The 26,508-nt window shown below is 38.6% G+C and overlaps 1 protein-coding gene and 1 pseudogene across 1 annotated transcript in view; one reads left to right on the top strand and one right to left on the bottom strand.

Annotated features, from left to right (window-relative positions):
- Nucleotides 1–26,508, bottom strand: part of LOC131786209 (DNA-dependent protein kinase catalytic subunit) — a 257,393-nt gene that overhangs the window by 33,584 nt on the left and 197,301 nt on the right. Inside the window, exons 48-66 of the mRNA XM_066170894.1 lie at nt 21,903–21,964; nt 20,499–20,634; nt 18,938–19,030; nt 18,159–18,223; nt 17,471–17,573; nt 16,664–16,791; nt 15,661–15,874; nt 14,531–14,709; nt 13,551–13,719; nt 13,110–13,175; nt 11,963–12,053; nt 10,124–10,215; nt 7,667–7,738; nt 6,633–6,761; nt 3,250–3,369; nt 2,481–2,636; nt 2,235–2,386; nt 705–836; nt 195–303 (exon numbers count right to left, since the gene is read on the bottom strand). Coding sequence (XP_066026991.1) covers nt 195–303; nt 705–836; nt 2,235–2,386; nt 2,481–2,636; nt 3,250–3,369; nt 6,633–6,761; nt 7,667–7,738; nt 10,124–10,215; nt 11,963–12,053; nt 13,110–13,175; nt 13,551–13,719; nt 14,531–14,709; nt 15,661–15,874; nt 16,664–16,791; nt 17,471–17,573; nt 18,159–18,223; nt 18,938–19,030; nt 20,499–20,634; nt 21,903–21,964 — 2,268 coding nt within the window. The remainder of the gene's footprint in view (nt 1–194; nt 304–704; nt 837–2,234; nt 2,387–2,480; nt 2,637–3,249; nt 3,370–6,632; nt 6,762–7,666; nt 7,739–10,123; nt 10,216–11,962; nt 12,054–13,109; nt 13,176–13,550; nt 13,720–14,530; nt 14,710–15,660; nt 15,875–16,663; nt 16,792–17,470; nt 17,574–18,158; nt 18,224–18,937; nt 19,031–20,498; nt 20,635–21,902; nt 21,965–26,508) is intronic.
- On the top strand, nt 4,978–6,021 carry LOC136282819 (uncharacterized; annotated as a pseudogene).

The raw sequence follows: 26,508 nt of genomic DNA, 5'->3' as shown, positions 1-26,508 counted from the left end.
GTTCAATTTACGGCCAAGCCTTATTCAAACAACGAGTATGTGACTCCTCAAGCGGGTAAGAGCAGAGCTAAACAGCGTACTTGCAGCCAGCAAAATTTTACATTTAAAGCCCTCTTGATGAATTACTGAAACCCAGTGGAGACGCAAATTTGTAACTTTTTAAGCAAGCTACTATGTACCAGGCTTTTCATTACCTTTTTCACATTTGCTAACTGCATCATCAGCAGTCCAATCACTTCAGCTGCTGCAGCATGGACATCTTTGTATTTGAAAGTTAAGTTGTTGACGAGAATATTATAAAACCTGTTGAAAATTGGCAATTGTTAACAGCAAATAATGAAGGAAAACTATCCTCTTCAAATAAATAAAATGCCCCACGTGGACCCGTTAAAATTATCCTCACAAAGATTATCCGAGGGCGTTTATCTGACTAACCCCAAGTCCTCCCTTATTGAAGCATTTTCAATATCGTCAAACAAACCGGGGAAGAATTTCTCGGAGAATAAAGACTCCTCCTTTCAGTACATGTACCTCTTTCTTACAGGTTGGTTGGACACCTTGCCTTCTTTTAACTGAAGAGATTAACGAGGACGAAAAAGCTGAGGTAGCATCGAACCTTACACATCTAAGGTTATACAATAGGTGTGTGGTAAAAGTACACTGCAAACATACACTAGATCTGAGACAGACGTTAAGAACTTCACCTGTCTTCATCAACTGTGGAGTCACTAGTAACAGGGAGTAAACCATTTGCAACAACTACTCCAAGTAACTGAATACCAACAGCATTGTCCTTTTTCACCGGGTCAGGATCAGAAAACGAGTGAAATATCACCCTTAAATAAAAAATTTAACAGTTCAAATTGGTCTGCAACTGAAAATAAAGAATGAAACAAACAAAGAAAAAGAAGGACCCCGAGCTACGAGACACCGTAGAATGGTACATGTACCAATTGTTCAGAAACTACTTGACTATACCAGTTATTGCTTCCCCTCTTGACAGTGGAACTAGTAAACCTGTAGACTGTCGTACGTAACTGACACAAGCACCTTATTCATTATAGTAATAACTCACGCTTGGGTTTTTCAAGCAACACATGTAATTTATAGATTAAGCCAAGCCTATAAAAGCGGACCTTTCAACAGTGTTTCCTTCGCATTTTTCATCAGTGACATTACGCCCGTATTGCCAGAAAAGGTCGTTACCGCGAATATTTACCGAATCGTCTCTACTTCGATGGTGATCAAAAGGAGCGACGTATAGGTGCGCAAAGTACGGCGAGTGACAAAGCGAAATGTACTCGTTTGTAATTGAAGGGAAATTCTGCTAGCTTTTGTACACCTTTTTAAAATGCTACGATGATATAAACTCAAATGCATCGAGAGCGGCCAAAATATTGAGATGTAACTCGGAAAAATCCCGAAATATTCCCGTAACACTATAGACGGCTGTTGGAGCAAAATACAATAAACATAGAAATGAGTAAATAAAGTCATTCTTGCTTATTGATCAAATTCATGAAGAGGGATTGAGAGAAATTAAAGGTGCAAGGAAAAATTAAAAGGGGATAGATGAAAAATTATGAACCCGTAAGGAAAATAACACTTGAAGTGGAATCAATTATCTCCAGAGAGCCGGGAAAAGGAAGTTCATCCTTCCACGACTTTGAGCGACTCCTTACTAAAAACGATTGCTAAGAGAGAAAAAGTTTCATATAAATGAAGTGTAAAACAGATAAAGGCCTGATTTTCAGGTGGTTTCGGTATTTCTAAACATCAATTTTGACAGATCGACACGAGCACGCTAACAATTAATTAGTAATAAACAATCTTTGTAGTTCACGACTAAAAGTGACTGTCTTAATTCGTGTTCCTTTGTTTGGAATTCTCTCTGCGATAAAAAGTTCTCTCTTAAGCTCATGCAACATTTCAAATTGGTTCTACTTAAAGTAGATAACTTCCCAACTGGTTGACAGCCAGGAACAGACCGCCATCTTTCATGGTTTTGCTTGTAAGGTTACATTGAAAATTATTTTCATATTCCTAATTCTTTAAAGATGAGCAGAATCGCAAAGCCTTAATAATACTGAACATTCATCGGTTTGGACACGTCAGAACTGCAATCATTTACTACTAGATTACGACATTAAAAAGAAGCTACAAACCAATTTACTATGAATGCCTAAAGCATATAGAGCATACAAGCTTTCCTACGAAATTCAAGATTAACGTACTCTGTAGGCACATGAAGAATGCTCTTCCAGATTTCCACAACACATTTCACTATTTCCAAGTTGTTCCTGAATAAAGCGCGATGCCTGTGTCGAGTTCTAGACATCAGAAACCCGAGAAGTCTGCTGGTGAGGTGACGATCACTGTCACTATCCTATAAAAATAATTTTTCTCGAGTCATCTTAATATTGAATCGTAAGAAATACATAAATACGTTTAATTTTCTCTGAAAAATTCACTTGACTAACCTCTGGTATTGCTGTCGTACTCCACGACAACAGAGTGACTACAAGATCCACAATGAAGTAATTGATGCCTTCTATACCTGCCGGTTCTGTCTCTTTCATTTGCAGGATTAGCTCCATTAAAGGATTAAGCCAGAACTTTGCATAGGCTTCAAATATCTTTAAAAAATTGTAATGGGAATGTCACAAGAGAGACTACGACACGCCCATAAAAACACTGTCAGTGATAACTGAAATCAATAAATGATTTTTAGGTCACAAAGCGAAAACATTATCATTTTAAAGCTCGTCTAGAGTTTGTTTTAAGGGATTCTCCGCTGATGCCATCGGTTACAAGTTTTTTGTGGCACCAAACAATTTTTCAAGACAATCCAATAAAGTTTTCACATGTCCTTACCTTATCATTGGATGAGGCCAGCTGTGGCTGGGTTAGGATAATTATCAGCCATAAAACGAACGTTCACGTACAGGCTTTGAATGAGTGTAACTTTGTATCTCTTGGCGAGTGTGGTTTACGAATTACTCTCCTTTTTAAATGCAGGTATTTGTTTTATTTGCTTATGCAACGAAAGACAGTGGTGCCATTATATGAACAGAGCTTTTAAAATGTTGAAAAGTTGAACATGTGAAATCTCTTTGACATATTCTGTTCTTATTAAAGTGTAGTGAGCACCCACCTGCTTTGTATGCAGCCTTTGACTTACATAACTTTGAAAAGGTTCTATAATGTGGCCTACTTAATTAGTATCAAGATCTACTTCCTGCCTAATACCTTGGCCTCATTAATAATAAGCTTGGCAATGAAGAGTCGAATGTTAAGGTGGGTACTTAATGATGTCATTTTCTTGTGTAATGGAGCCATCCATGCTGCCATGTCTGTCGGAGGTACATCCTGTAAGTAAGTTCACAAATGAAATGACACACTTATAAGATAAAATCCGACGTCATAACAACGGGTTATTTTTGTATTTCCAAATACTCATTTAAATAATTTGAAGAATAATCTTGGACCCAAACTTTTACAAAAGTTTACACCTTCTACAAAAATCTAAAATCTACACCTTCCTAGGTTAAGGTGGCTTCACAGTATTTCGTTCCTTCCTTTCCCAATTATCCTTGAACGTGGTTCGATAATTCAATCGAGGAACAGAGAAAAGACAGCTACAACACTGTCGGTCGAAACACAAGTTTCAATTGCTGGTTCTTAATGAAGATTTTAAAAGCCGTGACTAATCAAAATTCGTTTCTACATTCTCAAAGGAGGAGCTTACATCCGGGGAGACTTACAATCAGAAGTATTCTACAGGATGACGAGTCTATAAGCGGGGACCGAATGGCTTCAGTTTGACACTTTACGACAAATGGGCGTGCGGCACGAATTGCACCGCGTTCGCCCCCTATCGAGTTCGCCCCTTCGAGTTCGCCCCTACCTTATGCCATGTTCGCCTCCACACTTTTCGAGTTCGACCCCATCAAGTCGAGTTCGCCCTTTGATTGAGTGATATTCAGATGAGTTGATTTGTGACGAAGGCACTAGCAGAATGTGCCAAATGTCACGTCAGCGATGACCATTTTGAATTTCGGCAATTGCGTGGAACCTGCTTGGGAACTGGGTTGACGGAATCAACTAAATACTCAGCGTGGGATCCGGGGTTACCAGAAATAACTGTATACACTGAACTTGTGATAAAGATAACCACACTTAATCAAAACAACATTGCTTAACTTATTATTCAGACTAGACAAAATGTAAAACAACCTCGGTTTATCTAACGAACACGAAATGTGTTGATCGTAACAACCAGACTTGAGAAGATGCAAACCACGCTTTCATTGCGACAGCATTGCTTAAGTTGTCATACTTGTACCCGTTTAGCTTTATTTCTGAAATTAAGACTGAAGAATTTACGAAAGCGCGATTTGATCACGCTTTTGATTATTTAAGACTTCTTAAGAGAATGCGTTGCACACTTCATTGGGTTTTCGGTCATGGCAACCAGACTTGAGAAGATGCAAATCACACTTCCATCGCGACAGCATTGCTTAAGTTGTTAGACTTGTATCTCGTTTAGCTTTATTTATAAAAATAAGACTGGAGAATTTTCGAAAGCACGATTTGATCACGCTTTTGATTATTTAAGACTTCTTAGAAGAATGCGTTGCACACTTCACTGTGTTTTCGGTCATAGCAACCAGGCTTGAGAAGATGTAAACCACGCTTTCATCGAGACAGCATTGCTTAAGTTGTTAGACTTGTACCTCGTTTAGCTTTATTTATGAAATTAAGACTGAAGAATTTACGAAAGCACGATTTGATCACACTTTTGATTATTTAAGACTTCTTGAGAGAATGCGTTGGACACTTCATTGTGTTTTTAAGGTCATAGCAACCAGATTTGAGAAAATGCAAACCAGGATCGCAAACCGCGCTTTCATCGCATTGTGTTGATCATAACAACCAGACTTGAAAAGATGTTAACCACACTTTTACCCTCCTGCTATGCCTTCTGAGCCTCCTGCATTTGATGAGTCGTCGCCAATGGAGCCTTCAGCCACAGACTCGGGACCAGCCAGCTTCGAGATCGAGATTGAGATCGTAGACGATTCCACAAAGCGGGGCCGAGACAAGCTGGTGGACAGCCGTGGTTACACGTACAACGTTAAAAGACGTCGAGGCGAAAACACTGATTGGCAGTGCACTGTTAGACCAAAGGTACCCACAGTTTTACATTCTTTTCTTTGATTAAAGTCTTGGGCCCCAAGCCGCACAATCACCCAGGGCAAGTGGGCGCAGGCTTAGCAGCCCGGATAATTGCAAAGACGAAAAAGGAGGCTGTCACGAATTTGTTTAAGCCGGCGTCTGCAATTGTTAACGAGGTGCTGATGGAGGATCTGACAGATGATCCGTGCCCCAGTTTGCCAAAGCCAGTAAACCTCGCCAAAGCAGCTAACCACCTTCGGCAGCGATTGAGACCAGCAGATCCCCTAGACCTCGAGTTTGAATTGTAGCCCGAGCACATCCCTGAGAACTTTCTCTTAAGGTTAGGCATTTGTAAAAGAATTACCCTTGTAAAAAGTTCTTGCAAATATTTCATTTGTCTTTCATCATCAAATGTTTTTATCACACGTTTATTGCACTATTTATTATATATTTCAAGCAGCTACATTAACACTCTGTTGTTTGATTTTACAGGTACGTGGGCGTCGTCACCTTCTCTTCGCCAGCCAGCAACAGCTAGAGGTGTTGTGCAGGGCCAAGGCCTGGTACATCGACGGTACCTTCAAACTTTGCCGAAAACTTTTCAGCCAGCTACTGATCATCAATGCGTTCGTGCATATTTACGTATTTATATGTATTTTCCTCATTTTCTTCTCAGGGAAAAAGTCAGCTTCCCCTATACATGCTGATCCAGCTGCTTCACGGAGAGACGACCCTCCAAATCCGAATGGTTTCGGAGCACAAACTATGCAGACTTCAGCGACGAACCTACCGGCAGCTGCAAGCAAAGATCTTCAGCCTATGGGATCAGTACGAGAACGGTGATCGGACAGCGAAGCAGTTGCTGCGAGCCTGCTCCGAACTTTACGGGCCGCGAGATTGCTAGCAACCCGATCGTTGAACGACCTTGTAGCCTTTCGTTTCGGTCAAATACAAAAACGGCTCCTGTAGGAGCCACCCAATCTATAAAGGTCATGACCAACGAAAGTTCTCTGTATTTCACTGTTTGACCACATTATTTCTTGTTTCCGGTCGCCCCAGCTAAAAACTTTCAAAATGGCCGTCGGTCAATTAAAATTCAAAACTTGTCTTGGTTCTAACTTGTTTGCAATGTTCGATGGCAACTAATTTAGACATGACTCAATCTGGGGGCCAACTCGACTTGGTGGGGTCGAACACAGTATAAGGTAGGGGCGAACTCGAAGGGGCGAACTCGATAGGGGGCGAAAGCGGCGGATACCTACGGCACATAGGTTGTAACTACCTATGTGTGAATGAGTGTCATAGAACCAGTACATTTGTAGCTTTAACCCAAATAGGAGGTACCGCCGAAGTAACGAAACGGTAACTGAAAGAAGATTGTACGTAAATAGTTGCTTGTATCTTCAGAAAAAATACTGAGTACCCCTGTAAATTCAAGCTCAAATTAAACATACCTTGGGCTGATTGGGTGAAATTCTCTTGTCTACGAGGTGCTTCAACAAGGAACTCAATTTTGCCATACACTCGTGCCTGTTCAAATCATCCATCTCCAACGTATCCTCACTGACTTCACACCGGTCATCCTGAAATAGTGGAGACCAACTATTTTTCACTACAATTTCAAGAATCATTCCGTCGCTATAGTGTGAAGAGATTGAGACATTTGTATTAAGCCAGATTTTGTGCCTTTGTAAGACATTTAACAATTATTCCATGGGCGTGTGTTGGACATGAGATGGTAAATAGCCACCGAGGGGCGTAACGTCGAGTTGTCTATGACCGATGTCTTAAGCAATTTAAGCAGCCGGAAGCCATTGTCATTTCCGACCACCAAAACTCCAAAGCAATTTACACAGTCCTAATTGAGTATTTACACGAGATGCAATAATTTATGGAAGACAAAGTAATCAAAATAATATTTGCGTTCCAGCTTATCGACAAGCAGAACGTTGTACAAATTTTGTTGTACTATTATGTTTAACAGGATTGTTCGACTTAATGAACAAAAAGAGATTTCCCTTCTTCTGTATCAACCACAAGACCCTCTCTCGCCTTGAATTAAATTTAAAACGAAGACTTACCGTAGTGGACGTAACGTTTAAAGATTAGGGAATGTCGCTTGAGTGATATTCTCGGATATCACCCAGTTTTAACAGTGTTTCTTTATTTGAAATCTCAATAGTAAGTGACATCTTAGTAATACGACTAGCAAACAGTTAAGGTATTGGCTGTAACTTAAAATACAGGTAGGAATATTGATGAGAATATATTGGTTATGAAGAAATCTCAACAATGACATTAGCTGTTAACTTTAAGGTCTGATTATTTAAACAAACTTTATCCCTCGCCGTTTCGTTAAACTGTCAAAGCTTTTTAGGCTTCAATTTATGAACATTACTACCAAAGTATGACAGAATGTAGTGCAAGCGGTCTCTAAAGTAACCTAAACTGCTCTACGTTTTAATTAAAAAAACTATGTCTACTCAACCGTCTGCTCTGCAGTTGAACTGCTCCCATTTGACTTGTACAAAGCTTGCCTCACTCCAGTTGCGGATAGAGCCTGAATGAAAAAGGCGCGAGAAATAAATTAAGAACTTGTTCACGCTTAGCGTGCGTATATCGAGTTATGGATGCATGCGGGAAGTTTGGAGAGTGCGAAAAATGCGTAAGAGCATCTCTAGCTTTTTGAGTGTTCTCCAAACTTCCCAAGTGTATCCATAACTCGATATAGACACAGCTAAAAGCATGAGCAAATTCTTTGATGACAGAGCGACAACAAAGATCTGCGCGAAGAAGCCTGTTATTGTGATAGAGTGCAAAATTCTCACAACGCACAAAAAAAGTAAACAAATGTCCCTCTTGGCTGGTCAAAAACACGCCACATTTTATACTTTGGTTTGCGAGAACATTTGAACCAGTTTACCGATAACTGTGAACGAAAAGCTCAAAATTTACGGGGAAAATGGAGAAAATCAAAGCCAAATTAACTCAAATGAAGTTATCAAGGGTTTTGATTGTTCAAAATAATGTTTACGCTGTCGTGTAGGCCCTTCCCGTTTACGCTAGCATTTTTTTGGCATTATGTGGTTGAAAAAGCATTTTGTTTTACACTTTTTCTGTAAAAAGAATTTCTAGCATTATTTAAAATTTGCATAACTTTGATCTAGACTTCAGCACTCAAAAGAATTTAAATGCTAAATTTTAGAATTCAAAAGCATTGTGATGATTTGCTTTTGTGTTTTAGAGAAGGAATTCTGTAACCGTATGAACTGAGTGAAGCTAGTCAGCGGTTAATTTTCAGAGGCAGTTCACGCGCATGTACAAAAGAGATGGCGTCGGCCAGTGCCGCGCCATCTTCTCGATACTTGCAGCTCATAGAAGGAAATTCTGAAGGAGAACATTGACCACTCCCTTCAACGATAGATCGAGATCGATCTTTAGAATCAACCAGTGGAAATTACAAGCAGAGAGGAAACACCGATACAAAAAAAGTCCCGTGATATGAGCGAGTTAAGTTCCCAGGCGAGAATTTGATTGTCAGAGAAGGAAAGTTGTTTTGCAGTGGATGTAGAGAAATCATTTCCTCCAAGAAAAGTGTTCTGAAATCCATATTTCGTCCAAGAAGCATCAAGACGGGAAAGAGAAGTTGAAAAAGTCGAAATTGAAAGACCAGACCCTAATCGAGGCATTCAGAAGAGAAGGAAGTTCAAAAGATGGCACGTTGCACGTGGAAGAATGTGCCTACAGACTCGAAGTTGTCAGTGAGGTTTGAAGGCGAGTATCCCGATCGGTAAAATAGACATGCTATGGTCTCTGTTAGAGAAGAACAGCTATCGACTCATTGGAAGCTCTCATCTACGACAGTATGTTTCCATGGCTTTGAAACAGGAAATTGAACGGATTAAACAAGAATTGAAAATGATTGGTCAAGTTGGCATGACAAGGGCCCTTTCAGTCATTTTTTACGGCAGCACCAGATAAGGGGAAGCAATTGCTATAATAGTTCGTTTTGCGGACAATAACTAGAACATTATCCAACGGCTTGTGAGAATTGATGTTTGCTCTCAGTCAGTTAATGCCAACGAATTTGCATAAGTTCTTAATCAGTGCCTGTCTGTTGATTATGGGATCAGAGCAAATTCCTTGCTCACAGCCATGAGAGATGGTGCAAGCGTTAACCAAGCAGCACTGGAAAGAATAGCATTTATAATCCCTAGGATGCTGAATGTCGTGTGCTTCTCTCATACTCTTGATAACGTGGGAAACCACTTAGTGATCCCAACACTGGTGGAGTTCGGAAGCCTTTGGATTAGAATGTTTCGCCATAGTTGTAAAACCAAGCTGTTATAGAAGGATCTAACAGGTCAAACAAAACTCGCTTCTGCACATATCAAAATGAAGTTCCTTTTTTTCAATTAACGTTTTTGACAATTTTTGTCATGTATAGGTTATGCCTTTTAACAATCCAAGTCATCAGTTTTCAACGAATTCCACGGGAAACCCTCATGCAAGCCAATGTTTCTTTAGAAGTGCTACGCTTTTACAAACATCCTTTTTTAGAGGACGAATTCTTGGAGCTAAGGCACACCGGAAAGTGACAAACTTTTCACTAGTGCAGCCAATATGACGCTTTCATGGTTTTCCCAACTGAGTATATTTTGTCAAATAAAAAACCAACATGAGTTTTGGAATCACTTGACATTTTGAAACACACTTATGATAATCGCGAGAAGTTTGTAATAATTTTTTTTGTGGAAATTCTGTGTAAAGCGCCTTATTTTATGTGCTACTTTCCTAATTTTATATTCTTTTCATTTCCTACTTGGCTTTTCGCTTTTTTGTATGACAACTTAAATGCAATTACGTATGTCTTTGCCCTCTTACGCAAAAGTCAGCCCTTTAAACGGGAACTGGCTGAACCTCAGTTCATCAAATCTGACTTTACCTGTATTGGTGTAGAGAAATCATACTGACTGATATCTTCACTAAGACTGCTGTCTGCTAAATACTGTGAAGACATGTAGTGTGTAGAGAGCCCTGTGTCATACAAAAACAATTTATTTTTTAGAAGTCTGAACCTACTCCTAAGGGAGAACTAAGCTCCAATAACTAAATAAATACTTCTGACCACCGCCATTTGAAAGTATCGAGAAAGTATAATACTGACTAAATTTTCAGATTCCAGAGGGTAGGATAGGGTAACTTAAGCCTTAAATATAGCAACATAATAAATATTGCCTACAACCAAGCTGCTTCCCTATGACGTAACGATGTCTCACTCTTCTTTTTTGGAACTGTGACCTGTTTGAACACTAAGGAGCTACACAAAAATTGGTCTTGATTAAAACAATGATCAAAACCCGCCAGTGAGCCATGGATTGCGGTTTCCGCCACTTAATAGGTTTGCAGCTAGGTTATAGAATTGTTTACAAAAATGGAGACGTCTACAGACGACCTTATTGTAAATATGCAAATTTGCAAGCTATGTTACCCTATGTTAACGCGGTTCATATTGAATTGTTTAATATATATATCATATATGTGTGTGCGTGTGTGTGCGTGCGTGCGTGTGTGTGTGTGCGTGTGTGCGTGTGTGTGTGTGTGTGTATTAAAGAATTAGTTTATACTAGGCAAGTTTTGGATGCACGCGAGAGGTTTGGAGAGCGCAACAGAAACAGAAGCCTATCAGTTGCTCGAAACGTAGCATGCATGTAGACACGAATTGTTCTCGAGAAAACAGAGTTCATGACAACTTTGTTGGGTTTACCAGGTAATCGTGCTCTACTCGAAAACTGTGAATAAATGTCAAGGCAAAAACCGACCAAGAAATGTTTGGAGACCAAATCTTTATCACTATCACTAAAATTGTATATTTTTAACTCAGAAGCGAAATACGAAAGACTTTCCTGGAAGTACAAGACCGCGTAGTGGGTTGCGCATGCTTAAATCGGTGTTTACTAGAATTCAAGGCCAGAAAATTGCGTAAGTTTGTGTTGTAAATGTCGAAAATTCCGAAATTGTACGGTCTTTCATTGAACAATGGTTTCAGGAAATGTCAATACAAAAAAAAATATATCAACTATTCGAAAAACGAAGCGAAAAACTTTCAAATTCCTTTCATTTACGATACCCGTGTGGTATGCTTACTCTGCTTAAATTGTTGTTTACAAGAATTGAGACCAGAAAATTGCGTACCTTTTTTGAAAATTCTGACAATTGTACGATTTCAAAACAAAATCTTCTATTGAACAACCTTTTTGGGACATACCAATTCTTCAAAATAATATTAACTGCTCTAATGGAGAGTACCCAAAATGTTGCAAATCCTCAGCTAAAGTCAGAAAACTTTGTTTTGTTTCCAGCCAGGCGTATCGCGTTTGAGAATGAAGAATCGTCAACTCCAAATCTAATTTCGTCGCTTGAAAGAGGTACATACTCATCGTTCCTCGAAACGAGTGGTATTTTGCATATTTTCTTTTCATTTTGAGCTCGAAATGGTCTACCTCAACCGGGATAGAACGGAAAAACAATCTTGAAAGTTTTGAACCCTCGCTAGTGAGCCGAAGTGAAGACACGTCATGTTATGATGCAGGGCCGTGCGCACAGATAGAGGAGAATACATGGGCGCGCGTAGAGATGGAATTTCTTTTCGAGTGTTCTACTCGATGGCTGACGAGTGAACGTAGCGAACGAGTTCAGATATCGAGTTGAACACTGAAAAAAAAGAAACCCCTCTGAAACTGGGCCAAATGAAACTTCGCTGATATTGACTAAGCCATCTCACCTGTTCTTCCAGCTGAATCTTCTTGACTATTTTCCCTTGGAGAAGGAATTCGTGCCTGCATTCTGAATTGTTTTCTTCTCTCTAATGGAGCCTGTGATGTGGACCCAAGGTCAGGATTTATTAGTTTACATGAAATGACATCCTGTATTAAACCAGGATGACGACTTTCCATTTTGAGGAGATCAGTAAAAGCCCCAGTAACAAAGTTTCAATGAGTCGCAAGACGCCCCTGCTTTCCCTCTCTAAACAAGGAGACGTAAGTAAGGGAATACAAGAGACTGGACTTCGACGACCTTTCCCTTTCCCAATCCATACCGGAGAACGCTAAATATATTATAATGAACTACAAGTAGACTTCAGCGCAAGAAAATTTCTGAAACCTTTGTTATATAAGGCTATGACTAAGTATTATCACGCGTTGATACTAGACATAATTTAAAACCAAAGCGCGTTCACCAACAAGCAACCATCCCTCCTGCTTTTCAAACAAGGACTGGCAGCATACGTTCATTGAAAGGGGCACCAGATTATTGAGCAGCTTCGATAGTAGTAGCAGAGTCCTTAATTACTGCAACAAAGTTCAGTAGTTTTCTGATCGTGAAGTAGATCATTTTGTTACCACTAATAATCTCTTAATGCTTACTTTATTGAGAAATATTCATTGTTCTCACCATTGAGAACATCTAGTTCAATATCTTGGATAATTTTTTGGACCATAAAGTAAACTACTAGCCTCAAATAATTGTGTTATCCACCTATGTCATTATTTAATCTTTCGAATAGTCAATAAAAGCTTTATAACTAGATACTTGTTTGAAATGGCATCTTATCTATGTTGGAGGACTTTTCCTCTACAAGCAGTTACCCGGTTTGTTAGATGGGGATAGCCTTAGGTGAGATGATGAATCACATCGAAAAAAAAAAGGGCGGACGTACACTGCTTCTGCTTTCATCAAAGTGTGAAGACAGCGAGAGAAAATAAACCTAACTTGACCGGAGATACCGTTTCGTTTCGTTACAGTCTGATTTCCCTATGTGGTTTTGAAGAAAACATGACCAGAAAAGATGCTCTTGTAATCCAAAAGGACTGCAATACATTGTTCCCTTTTATTGGGTGAGATTCAGTAGCAAAACATGTAGAACTTACTGAGAGTTCCACTTCAAATGTGTAGGTCCTGTTGCAATCCACCAAATTATCTAGTAATAACTGACCCTAAATGAGACAGAAAAAGCTATTTCCAGAAAAATATCTGACTAAAAAGTGGTTAAAGTTTTGGTTTGAAATTCAACGAATACATAAAGAACAAGTCTTGAGAGTACTTAAGAGGGTGTATTTTACATGTATAAACCAAAAACTGTATCACTTCACACCATTTTACTGGAGCAAACCTATGTGACCGAAACGTGAAGGATTATTACGCTTGAATGCCCCGATGATGCAAGGTGGTATACATTGATAAGCAGAAGACGAACGAGCTACAGAAAATTGAACGAACTGCGGAAGTATACAAATACATGTAAAAAGAAACTTCGCCAGCACAAGCTTCAGCTATTGTTGCTATAAAAATTTAAATAAGCAGCTACCCACCTTGACTGGATTTTCAGAGAAAAGAAATGCAACATAAAACTTCAGGTCTGTTTGTGTACAGCATATAAGAGAAACCAAGGTATTATAAGCCGCACAATGTAATTGTCTCCGTAGTTCAAGGGCAACAGTCTCACCACGCATGTCCTCTATCGAAGCCGCACGAGCTGCTCTGGAGAGAAAGTTTCACACCTGTACGTTAGTAAAGCAGTGAGATTTAGATATTTCATATGATCCTAACTCTGGTAACTTTACCATGAAAAATGTCTCAACTCAAGTGAAAGGATGAGGATAAGAGGAGATAGCTGAAATTAAGGACAATTTTATTGTTGTCATGCGTTTGAAAATTATTTCATCAATCTGCTAAAACCAGCTAAGTTAAATAAGTTAAATGGTACGATGGAGAATCAAGCCAGGCTGCTCATCTGGCCGGAGCTGGTCCCAGCTGTGAGAGGAAAGTGTCTTGCTCAACAATAGAGCAACCTAAGCGGTCTGGAGTCCAGACCTCTTGAACCGACCTCCAACACGCCACCCAATATGCCTCTGGGTCTCCGCCTTAGGTGAAGCAAGGTGTTGTTTGTTTTGATACAAACGAGAGAGGAAGAAAAAATCTGAGTCCCTTACAAGGAATCAACCTCTGAACTTGCAAATTCTTCACGGGCACTCCGATTTTCTTTTGTCTCACTTTCGTGACGAAACGAACACCAGCTTTCTTTATTCTATAGCTGAGCTAAGAAAGTACCTTCTTTCTTACTATATCATCTTACAAAAAGTAAATGCTTCCTTCAAGAACAACTCTAAAGCTGTCCTTTCAGGTTCTGTAAATGTAGCAGAAGCTGATGGAGTGAAGATGTCTTGAATATTAAAAAAGTGTTTTCTTGAGTCACCTAAAGCTCGCTTTCATACCATATCTCCACAAAAGATTTGCAACTTTTACTTCCATCATAAAATTGGATTCTATGTACTAGTGCGTCCAGACTTACTTTGTAACGGCCAATGTTAATTCTTTTCCTGTTTTGACGTCTCCCCCGACATATGCTTTGTTTATTGTGGACTCTAATGTGTTCAGCTCAGATTTAGAAAACTGAGAATACAGTATCTCTACCAGCTTAAAACAGCACAATTTGGATGTCACTTGAGATTCGAAGTTTGGGTCTGTTGGCTGCATATACAATAAACACATCAACTTAATTTCAAGCTTAACCCCACTAAGTTTTCACGCAAAGTTAGGTCATACACCAGCATGTCTACAGTTCATCTCGTACTTAACGAAAGTGCATCTTACTCAACACATGTTTGTCTGCATTTAGGTCAACATCAAAATGAACTTTGTAAAATGAATGGCAGTTTAAGGAGAAGCCTCAGCACTAAATTGACGTCTTAGTTTTGCTGATCCTTAATGTATTATTGGGGACGTATGTGTCGGATACTTGTCAAGGTTGCCGTTGAAGATGAAAAAGAATCGCTCTTAGATTTTTAAGTATCTGTTTAATGATGCGACTCCTCTTTGAACTATTAGGTCGCCTTAAAATAGTTTGTAGTGGAAGTTTTTAAGATATCATAATTTCAGTTGTAAATCAAATATTTTAAGGACCTTCGCTCTGTCTAATAGCACCTACTTGCTTAAAAGTAAAATGGAAAAAAAATGTTTTTCTTGAACCAGGGATGGCTGTGTGTGGACAGGGAATGAATTAAAGGAGCGTTTGAACTCTGACAGCTGTGCCTTTTTTATGCATGTCCTCAAATGTTGATCTTTGACCTTAGTGCGCTGTGATTTGCACTTTTTGTTTGTATTCCAGCAGTTGGAGCAATGAGTTTTACCAGCCTTTTGTGACTGCTGAATTCGGAGAGGGTAAGCTAATTATCGCAAAAATATCCCACGTCAATATTGAAACTTATTCTTGAAAAAAAGGTATAAATTCATTTTTGTTTTAGTAGTAAATAAATGACATTTTTATATTCTTGTTGTCTCATAAATAAACAATTGTTTAATTTTTGTCTAATAAGAACACCTATAAAATGTAAAAACTGAGTGGATTGCATTAAAGCTACAAGAGTAATATAATTTTTTTTGACTGCAAAACTCGCACTTCTAAAAACTAAGATAGTTTACCTTAAGTTCCTTGGCCTCTAACACAGACATCAATTTCGTAATCTGATCTTGATAGAATGCTTTCCTTGCGGTTGCCGATGTTTTAAGAAGGAATGTAATGCAGATCCTTTCAATCACAGCTCGACGAGACTGTGTTTGATAGTCTCGTTCATTAAAAAATATGGAAAGGCATGCATCCATAGCTGCTTTAGCTTGATCAGGTGCAGGATGCAATCTAACAGATAACAAAGGTGAAGGTGTTTCAAGAAATCCAAAACAGATGTGGCGAAGCCTTTTGAAATGGATGGGATCATCGTACATCAAGTAAAGTTAAACCTATACTAAGCCAAATAAAGTTAAGTTAAAATATTCACCAAAAATGTCCTTTGCGCACATCGCTGTCAAATGGAAACCTCTCTACAATCTTAACAGTATCCATATTTCTGTTATTGCCTTGTGTCATTGCATGTAAGTATGTAAGCAAGTAAGCAATTGTATCAAACCAAAAGGAAACTTAAATGTCTTGCTCTACCGTCTGTGACAGAACTTCCTCACCATTTGCAGAAATTTGAAATTTTCATATTTCCTCCACTCACTTCAACAATAATGTTGTTTTAAGAGGTGGAAATGCTCAGTTATTCAGTAATTATCTGGTCCATGGTGGCAAGCAAAATAGAGGTAGTGAGGTTGTTGATGAGAAATAGCTCAGGAAAATATCTGAGTTCAATACTTTTGCACTTGAATGTGATAGTTGCCATAACGTTAACGAAGGACTACACGCACAAATCATGCGACCTAAATATTGTTCGTCAGAGTCTTTTTGCAGGTTTTGATCAATTCATACCGATGTTGGCTTAGTATAGGTTTACCTTTACTCGTGTACTGTTCATGTGGGTAAATAACTTAAATCATTAAGTGCATTGCTTCATTTTCTTCTTTTTTGATAATACTATAACTGGTTTTGAGGTTTACGATAAAGTGTACAGAATATGCTAACGGTTGTTAATAAAAAAGAAGTACTCGCCTTTTAATGAAAGCTGTAAAGGACTTCTGAATTTGATCTTCGTGAACATGCTGTCGTTCACGGCATAAAATAGAGATCAATACCTCAAGCAGAATCAGGCTTCGGGAATCTACAAATGCTGCAAGAAGCTTAGGATAAAGTGAAAGTAATCTTCAGTCATATTCATCGTAAGAGACTTAGATGAAAAAGAAGTACATGAAGAGGTTTTTTTTTAATAATCACAAAACATCCTAATTCGTAATTCGCGTGTCTCTCATGTGCTAAAAATAGATTTTAAAAACTCTTTGAATTTATGACACCCCTAAGGGGCATTCATAGTTCACTGTAATCACATTAACAAATCGATAGCAAAACAAAAAAAAGACCAGAAAATAATGCAAAGGGAAAGAATTATTATGAGCATAGCTTCCTGGAATTCAAGGTGAGATATTGTAGAGGTACAGCAGATACTCGCACATTTCAAAGTTATTTCCGAACAACTTCACCGCTGCCTAGATCGAACGCCTTCGAGTCTGAGAACACTCAGGCTCTTATCGCACATACTGATACCCTGACTAAAAAAGATGGTGTCTACCAGCGAAGCCGTTGCAGAAGGAAAACTCACTACATGTGTTATATTGAAAATCTGGAGCCGTTGGTAATTCATAACATGAGTATCTTGCTTTGCGAAACGCATCATTCAAACAAGATCAATCGCGCTATGTTCGAACTTTCTTAAGAAAGGTTGCCACGAGCTACCATGAGTGAACACTGAGTAAATGACGTGCAATACCCCTGCTAAAAGTATTATTTGTTATTCAGATGTACCTTATCTATTGTCTGTATGTAATCATTATATTGGGGACCTCCTTTTACGAACTCTGTTGACTTCAGTGGAATACTGTTGGTAACAAAAGTGTTCAGCCCTTCCCTGAGAAAATATGGAAAGGAGAGTGAGAGACCTTTGAGAGACGTTTCCTTCAAAACTGTCTTACTAAATTTAGTAGATAATATATAGATCAAAGTAAAATAAAAACAAAAACACAAAAATTTAAAGCGACACAATGGTGGCACCCCTATATAGCAAAACGAGGAATAGTGCGCCACCTTTCAGTATACACAAAAATTTTATGATCCTGCAATAATTTTTTAAAGAGGGAATGAGTCACTATTTCATTCTGTATCATATATCTATTAACAAAATTCAATTATACAGATAGGACGACAAATACAAATAACCATGGTACTAACTAAAACAGACTAAAAAAAAGAAAACAGTACAATTCAGCCAGTTTATTGAGAACACATATTCTGTCTGAAATAATGTGTTTAATACACATCTGTTAGAAAAGTACATCGCAAGATCCTGTTGAAATCTAAATGTACATTAAGGAAATAAACTGATTTTTAGTAGCCTTCTAGTTGCATTATCAGTGAATAAATATCCGCTAATCCAACTACGGATCTGAGATTTTGCATATTATTTAGTTCACTTAGCATGTTGGAGTTCACTTACTTAAGTCTTCTCAGATATTCTTCAGTAGACTTGGTAAAGTATGGTAAGAGCTCTAGCACCTGCCCCTGGAATGAATTAAAAAAAAAAAAACAAAAACAAAAAGTTAACTCACAATCAGCTCTTTTCACTTCTGTTGTTAGAATATTTTTGTAGGAAATAATCTGAACTAAACATCCTTATTATCGTAAAAAAGTGGCACAGCTGATCCTTTTTCACCTACACAACATCAGAAAAATTAAAAAACCTCTTAATCCTGACTGAACTCGGACCTTGGTTAACCCTTTTGTAACCAGTGGTTTAGATTTTTTTAACAGCCTCATGTATGGTCTGCCTAAAAGCTGACTACCAAAACTTCAACTTATACAGAACGCAACAGCAAGACTGATCTGCCATGCTGGATGCTTTCATCACATGGTTGAAGAACATGTCACCGAATCAAGTTAGAGAATATTAAAATCAAAGCCAAATTACCGCTAGTAAGCACCTTCGATTGTGGCGTTTTAGCTCAAGAACAAAAACCTTTATAATATTAATAACTAATTTTGGTAACCGTTAGCGATCTTGAAGGCAGAAAACAAAAAATTCGTAATGAAAACGTAACGCTGACGCACGCATCATAATCAGGCTAAAACTCTGTGGATCCAATCGGTAAAGTACTTCTAAGGAACTCTACTACTTCAGTAAACTTTTTCCTTGTTAAATAAGCCTAAGAAGCGCAATTTAAATCGCATTATGTGATGAAAATGTGATACTTGCAACACGTTTGTATGATTCCTAACCTTGAATGCAGGAGTTGTAGACTTATCTTTCAAATACAACAGGTACATCTCAAACAGGCCAGGAAATGTTGATCTGCTGCAGTCTGTAACTTTCTGTTTTTTTATTTAAAAAAAAAAAATTCATTATTGTTACTGCTGGAACTTACCATAATATTTTTTAGCTGGGTCAGATGAAAGTGAAATTTCCATTGAAGAGACTTTATTAGCGGTGCAACATTTCTATTTGCTTTAAACATAGCGTAGGTTGATTTCAATCCTGCAATAGTTAGTAACGAGCGGAAGGACATTGAAGCATATGTACATAATAAAAGGTAAGGGATCAGGGAAGGATCCTTGTGGGAAGCTAAAAACGATTTCTTGTGGATCTGAGAATAAATTAAAAGTGCATACAAGTTGCGAGATAAATTTGAATCATGGTAGAACTAAAATGCTAAAACCAAACGATTTAGTTTCCTCGAAGATGTCGTGGCCAAAGGTGTCACTTAAATCTGATGACGTTCCTTAAGAAGTTTTCCTTATAAAAAGTATTTGTAACATTAACGTAACATTTTGATTGAGAATACAGTGACGGAAACCAAATTGATAAGAGCTAGCAGTCCAAAGGACTGCTGTACAACAGGTTATATGATTTCCCGACAAAAAAATGCATACGACATAGTTCTGTAAATAGGTCTGATCTATTCTGTTCAGCGGCCAGAGCAATTCTCACAGAGGCATAAGAAGTAGTGCTGTTCACTGGGAGGGTGGCAGGCTTGGCTAAGCAGTATTCTAACTGAGATGAACTGACATATCTGTTTTCAGATACCAGAGGACTCCTAGATTTCACTGGATCAGAGTTTCGTGTGAAAAGGGCTATAAAATAGTATAAACAGTTCAACTGCGTTCTATAGCTAGTTTCAATGGATAGAGGCCTCTTGAAGGTTGAAAGACCTTTCTAGACTAAACAATAATTATGGGTCTGAAATTTGTCAATAAAGTTTCTTTTCAATCAATTCGCTCTTCGGAGGCGTCTACCTGGTACCTCCATTTGAATCATAACAAAACCATGAAAGTACGATAAACTTCAGACATGGTTTGATGTTACTCTGGTTTATAGATTTGATGAATGTAACCGAGAAGTCACATTCATAGACCCAACGTTTCGACACTCCCGTCTAGTGCCTTCATCAGGGGTGATCTAATCGATGCAACAAGAGGTCCTTTATATGCTCACGAACTAGCTGCCCTTTTTTTCAGAAAAAAGAACGATAAACTTGTTACCATGAAAAACTAAGCGGAATGCATAGTTGAGACATACATTCGTACAATGATCTACAGAAATCTGAATAGAGCACTGAATGGGAAATATTTCAACAAACCGTGACCTATACTCAAAACAGTCAGATGTCAAGAAAAAAATATTGACTGGTCCCTTTGTGAGTAGAGCAAACATTGGAAGCCCAAAAGAGAAATTTGAAAGAGGTCACTGTATGTAGGCAAAAACTGTAGGGAAAAGTGTAGACTCTATTTCCTATCTGGAGAATGCATAAATGTGCATAATTAAAAGAAGAGCTGTACCAACCGCTGAATCTAGAATTAACATCTTTTTCAGAATCATCAGGATGGAATGCCTGAGGTCCATAGCAGAGAGTGTCTTCCAAAAGATTTCAAAACTGGTCCAATTGTTCAATAATGCAGCAACAAAAGATGAGCCATTCCTTCAGGTAAATAAAAATATAATAAGGAACAGAAAAACGGACCTTTCGGGGCCTAATAACTACAGTTACTTTTTATTCTATGCTTCCGAGGTAAATATATCTCAGCATTCTATCTTGAAAAACTAGACCTTTTGCAGCCGGTTTCTTAACTCGAATGATCAGAGGCATTTTAATTAACTGAATTATCATTTATTGGATAGCTCTAGCGATTCTATCCTGTTTTGTTCTAGTGTCTCCTGGATAAAGTGTGTGGTCTTTGTACCCCAAGGATGGCATTGAAGTCCCAGTAAACCTTCCCAAAAAGTATGCAAACTGCAAACCAACTGGAAATCCCAACTGTTACCGATGCATTACTACTTTAAAACACCTAGAACATGTCACACAAAAAACACAGGCTTGCTCTATATGCAAGAGTAAATTCTTGAATATGAGCGGGAGGGGGTAGGGGTACTCTTACATCTCTTTCTTCCCCAAATCATCCATTTATGTGAGCAACATACCCTCATTCTCCAATTCTATTCGCACGAGTTGCTTTTTAGTTCAAGTCTAACAGGGAAGGAGGAATTTACGTGAATATGGAGAAATTAATAGCTTATGCAATCGAAGCAATCATTTTGACTTGTTGTCTTATCCAAAGTTCAAAGGTGATTTATTTCATAATACTGTGCGGGGTCAGATTCTTTTTAGGGGGCATGGGCTCACTCCTCGTAAAGCCTCAATTTGGAATGACTGCAGTGACTATGTCTATCTTATGCAGTCAACCTATTAAGATTAGTCCACAGTCTTTAGGACCATTCTATCACTTTAAACATAATCCCTAAATCAAATTTATTTCTTTCATAGCTTGTCTGCTGCATGTACAGAGGGTGCAGTAATACCGGATTTAAATCATGGGATGTTTATTTCAACTAAAAGAAATCATACTGTCAATTGATTGAAATAAAGACTCAATTTCTCCATCAGGAAGGAACAAGGTAAACCAAACAGAATAAAACTGATCAAATTCTATGTTCCACTAGGTAGAGGCATAAAAAAGATGACAAAGTATTCTAGAGGGTTTGACATTCAGTGCACAATTAAGACATAACATTTGAAAGTTGATGCAAAGGCATTGATGCTAAACAAATACCACAAGTTTCAACTTGAACCAATATGTGTCCACACAACATAAGTTTACTCAGCTAAATTATAAAAACCTGAACACTCACTGAACAAGCTGTAAAAAAAGATAAAAGTTCAAAATTACACTTAAAAGCAACCTGCAATACCTTGTCCTCAGGATTTTGTCTCTAATAAGTTGATCAAGAATCCCATTTAACAGGTTTAATACCTAAAAAGATAAAATGAAGATTAAAAAATCCAGATATAATCTTGCAACTATCTTTTGCAGAGAAATCATATTTACATGAAGAAAACAAGTTTAGCAAGTAGGATATCCAGTTCTTTATTGTGTTAAAAGGATGAATAGCAAGCATTTCAATGAGAAAGCCATGGCACGATAAAACAGTAAAGAGGAGCGGTAGAAAATTCTCCCCATCTGTATATAGCTAAATTGGACCAGTAGAAATAAAAAAAAAATAGAGAAGACAACCTGTTTGAAAGACAGCCAAAGGGTATAACCACGTAAATAATGAAAAAGATTTACATGTGTGTCACACTATCAAAATGAGTTGCAATAGTTCCTTGATAATGATGATAAGAATAGGCAGTCTAACACTTTATGTGGCTACTGATATAATACAATATTGATAACATTGAAAAGAACTAGAAACGACCGGCATCCCTATATAATGACGTTAGAAGGTAGTGTTGCAGAAGATTTGTATTCACATGCAAAACAGAAAACCTGTCACATCCCACATATCTATGAATACTGTTTTCCATAAGATAAAGGCAATTTAAGCTTTGCAACAGTATCTACCAAGTACACTATGGAGTTGTTAATAGATCTAAATAGTTCCAAAGATGTGGGCAAAGATAGTATTCCATCAAGAATGTTAAAAGCATCTTCTCCAATTCTGGCTGGTCTTCTGATTAACTATTGTGTCCAACAATCCAACTGGATTGACAAGTGGAAGGAAAGTAACATCACCCCAGTGGATAAAAAACCGTGAATCTCACAAAAACAATTATCCATCCCACCTGACATTTAAAAGATCTTTGAAAGGGTTATGTAAAATAAATTACACAGTTACTTTGGGCCAAAATTATTTTAAGAAGGCCTATCTGACTTTTGATAAAACTTTCCACTTGTTCAGCATTATTTAAGATAACTGAAGACTGGAGAACAGCCTTGGATGGCAAACATATGGTTTTTGTTTCAATTGATCTTAGCAAGGCTTTTGATACCATCTGTCACAGCCTCGTGAAGAGAACACTCAAAGGATATGGCATCATTCCTACATCCTTAAGGCTGATAGATTCCTACCTAGGCAATCAACGTTAGCGCGGCAAAGTGGAAAATGCTTTCTTTGAGTGGCGTACAGTAGATGTACAATATAGAGTTTCTTAGGGCTCTCCTTTTCGGCCACTGCTATCAAATATCTACATCAATTTGATCACATTGGTTGCCAGAAATATGCACTTACAGTAAGACTCTACGTAGACAATACCTCTGGCTACTACTCAAATAACTGCCCTATCACCCTACAGCTTCATATTAGTGAAGATCTACCATTATTCTCCAAATGGCTTAATGACAATTATTTGGAGGTTAACAAATCCAAGACTCAAGCTATGGTATTGGGGTTCTCTCATCATAACCTATCTCTTTCATTGGATGACAGTTCCATTGAAATAAAGGACATGCTGAAGCTAGTTGGTGTCACTATTGCCTGTAAATTATCATATGCTACTCATTAAGAATACTCTTAGTAAAATGTATGCAAAGGCTGTTGCCCTCAGGAAAATTGACAATTTCATTTATGGTAATACTGCTGTGAGAATATACAAAGCCTATATTTTTCCTCATTTTGATTATTGCTCCCCTTTTTTCAAAGGCTAATGCTCTTAGGAAAATTCCCAATTTCATTGATAGTAATACTGCTATGAGAACATATAAAGCCTATATTCTTTGTCATTTCAAACGCGTTTTCTTTTGTAGGGTTATCCAATATCCAATAGAATGGAACGAGCTAATTTATTATATGCTATGAACGCCGTTTAGGTTTTCCAAATTAATTGAGTATAATTTATTAAGTCAACTAAGTCCTGACACTGTTAGGCAATGGCAATTGATTCAATCTTTAGTTCACATAAGTAAGGGTTTCCATAAAGAGGGTCCGACCAATATTAATAACTTTATTTCATATTAATGAAACCTATGAAACCTACACTACCAACATCAAAATCCATGCGATTTTCTCTCCTTAATCCACGATCGGTGAGGAATAAGACACTCTCTCTGAAAGATCTTACCGTGGACCGTAATATCGATGTCTTTTCTGTAACTGAGACTTAGCTTGCCAAAGAAACTGATGAATTAATTATACGTGACTTGTGTCCGACCGGCTATGAATTCTACAATGTTCCAAGGGTTTCTCGCGTTGGGGGCGGAATCGGTGTCATGCATAAGACCGTGGTTCGCCTCGAGAAGCATCCCGGCATTGTTACCAATTTCAAATCCTTTGAATTTACGGATGTCTTATTGAAACATTCCTCGTTATGCTTGCGCCTTATTATTGTTTATAGGCCACAAACAATGGCAGACGGTACCTCATCGGCTGCGAAATTCTTTGAAGAATTTCCTAGTTTCTTGGAGTCTCTAGCTATTGTACATGGCTCTCTGTTGATAGTCGGTGACTTCAATTTGCACGTAAATGACGCTAGTGATCGATCTGCACAACGGTTTCTCTGTCTACTTGAAGCATTTAACTTGAAGCAACATGTCTAGGTTCCCGCCTACAGGAGTGGTAACACCCTAGATCTAGTCATCACCAGAAATAATGAGAGTACAGCTCGGGACTTTGATGTTTTCGATCCTGTCATTTCTGATCATTACGTTACCAGCTGTTCTCTGGCACTACCTAAAAAACGTTCCAGTGTAAAGAAGTCAATTATCGAAAACTGAAGTCAATTGATCCCCAAGAGTTAAGAGACAACATCTCTGATTCACCTCTAATTAGCACAGTCGATGAAGCCGGTAATGATCTAGAGTCTATGTTAACGCTTTACAATACTTCGCTGATTGGCCTGCTCGAAAAGCACGCACCCCTGATAACGCGCAATATTACGATTCGCCCTTCAGCACCTTGGTACACTGAAGACATCCGTGAGGAGAAACAAAAAAGAAGGGCACTGGAACGACGTTGGCGAAGGACTGGACTTATGGTCGATCGCGAGCGTTTCGTTGACCAGTGTCAGATGGTAAATGAATTTATTTTGCAGGTAAAGACGGCCTATTATTCGAGGATTATTGATGAGAGCCAATATGATCCCAAACGCTTATTCTCTATTTTTGACAAGCTTTTTCATCGTAAAAGTGAACCTAAACTACTTGATTCTATGGATGATGAGTCCCTAGCAAATGCGTTTGCTGATTATTTTATTGAAAGATCACCACAATACGTGAAGAGTTACAGGAAAAAAGGGGTACCACAAACCACGCCGAAGTTGAACTGCTGTACAGTGGCCCTGGGTTTAATCACTTCAAGTCAGTATCATGTGATAAACTGTCTGACCTGGTTCCTAGATCGACTTTGAAGTCCTGCATGCTAGATCCGATACCCGCGTCAGTCCTCAAAAACTGCTATGATCTGCTTCTTCCGTTTATTACGAATGTTGGGAAATGTTCTTTGCAGAACTCCACGCTGACTTCAGACATGAAAAAAGCCCTTGTCAGGCCCTCTCTTAAGAAACCATCACTTGACTATCAACTATATAAGAATCACAGACCGATTTCCAACCTGATGTTTCTCTCCAAGTGCGAGAAGGTAGTCGCGAGTCAATTCATTTCCCATCTGCGAGAAAATAAACTTGAAGAGATTTTCCAATCCGCTTATAAAGTGGGCCATAGCACTGAATCAGCACTGTTGCGAGTGCATAACGATATGCCACGTGCACTGGATGATGGAAAGTGTGTGATGTTGGTACTGTTGGACCTGTCAGCAGCGTTCGACACAGTGGATCATGGCATCCTACTATCGCTTCTCTCCCAGTGCATTGGTGTTCAGGGCTCTGCCTACACTTGGTTTGAGTCTTACCTGTCCAGTCGTTCACAGTTCGTCCAAATCAGATACTAGTTCTTCTGATCGTCAACTGACCTGCGGTCTTCCTCAGGGGTCTGTGTTGGGCCCAATCCTATATTTGGTCTATACCTCTCCTCTCGGAGCTATCCTGCGTCGCCATGGTGTCGGGTTTCATATGTACACGGACGAAACTCAACTGTACCTTAGCATGAAGACCACTAAAATGGAGGATGTTGTGTCTGCGCGCACTAGGGTTGAAGTTTGTTTGCATGAGCTGAACCAATGGATGGTTTTAAATAATCTCCGGTTAAACAACGACAAGACTGAGCTCCTGGTTCTGCATGCTAAACATCGCCCTAAGCCACCATTAGATTCGATTACTGTGGGTGATGCTACTATCGAGCCCACATCAGCGCACGGAACATTGATGCCATCTTCGACGATACCATGAGTTTCGAGGAACACGTCAATGATCTATGCAAGACTGCTTTTCATCACATCAGAAACATTAGTCGCATACGTCCATGCCTTAGTATTGAGTCAACCGAAACACTAGTGCATGTATTAGTAATGTCTCGCTTAGATCATTGTAATTCGTTTCTTTATGGCCTACCTGGTTATCTTATTCAGAGACTACAATATGTTATGAACGCAGCGGCAAAAGTGATCACTTGCAAGCAAAAGTTTG

The sequence above is a fragment of the Pocillopora verrucosa genome, chromosome 8 (assembly GCF_036669915.1).
Source record: "Pocillopora verrucosa isolate sample1 chromosome 8, ASM3666991v2, whole genome shotgun sequence".
Taxonomy (NCBI): Eukaryota; Metazoa; Cnidaria; class Anthozoa; order Scleractinia; family Pocilloporidae; genus Pocillopora; species Pocillopora verrucosa.
This window is presented reverse-complemented; position numbering and strand designations above follow the sequence as displayed.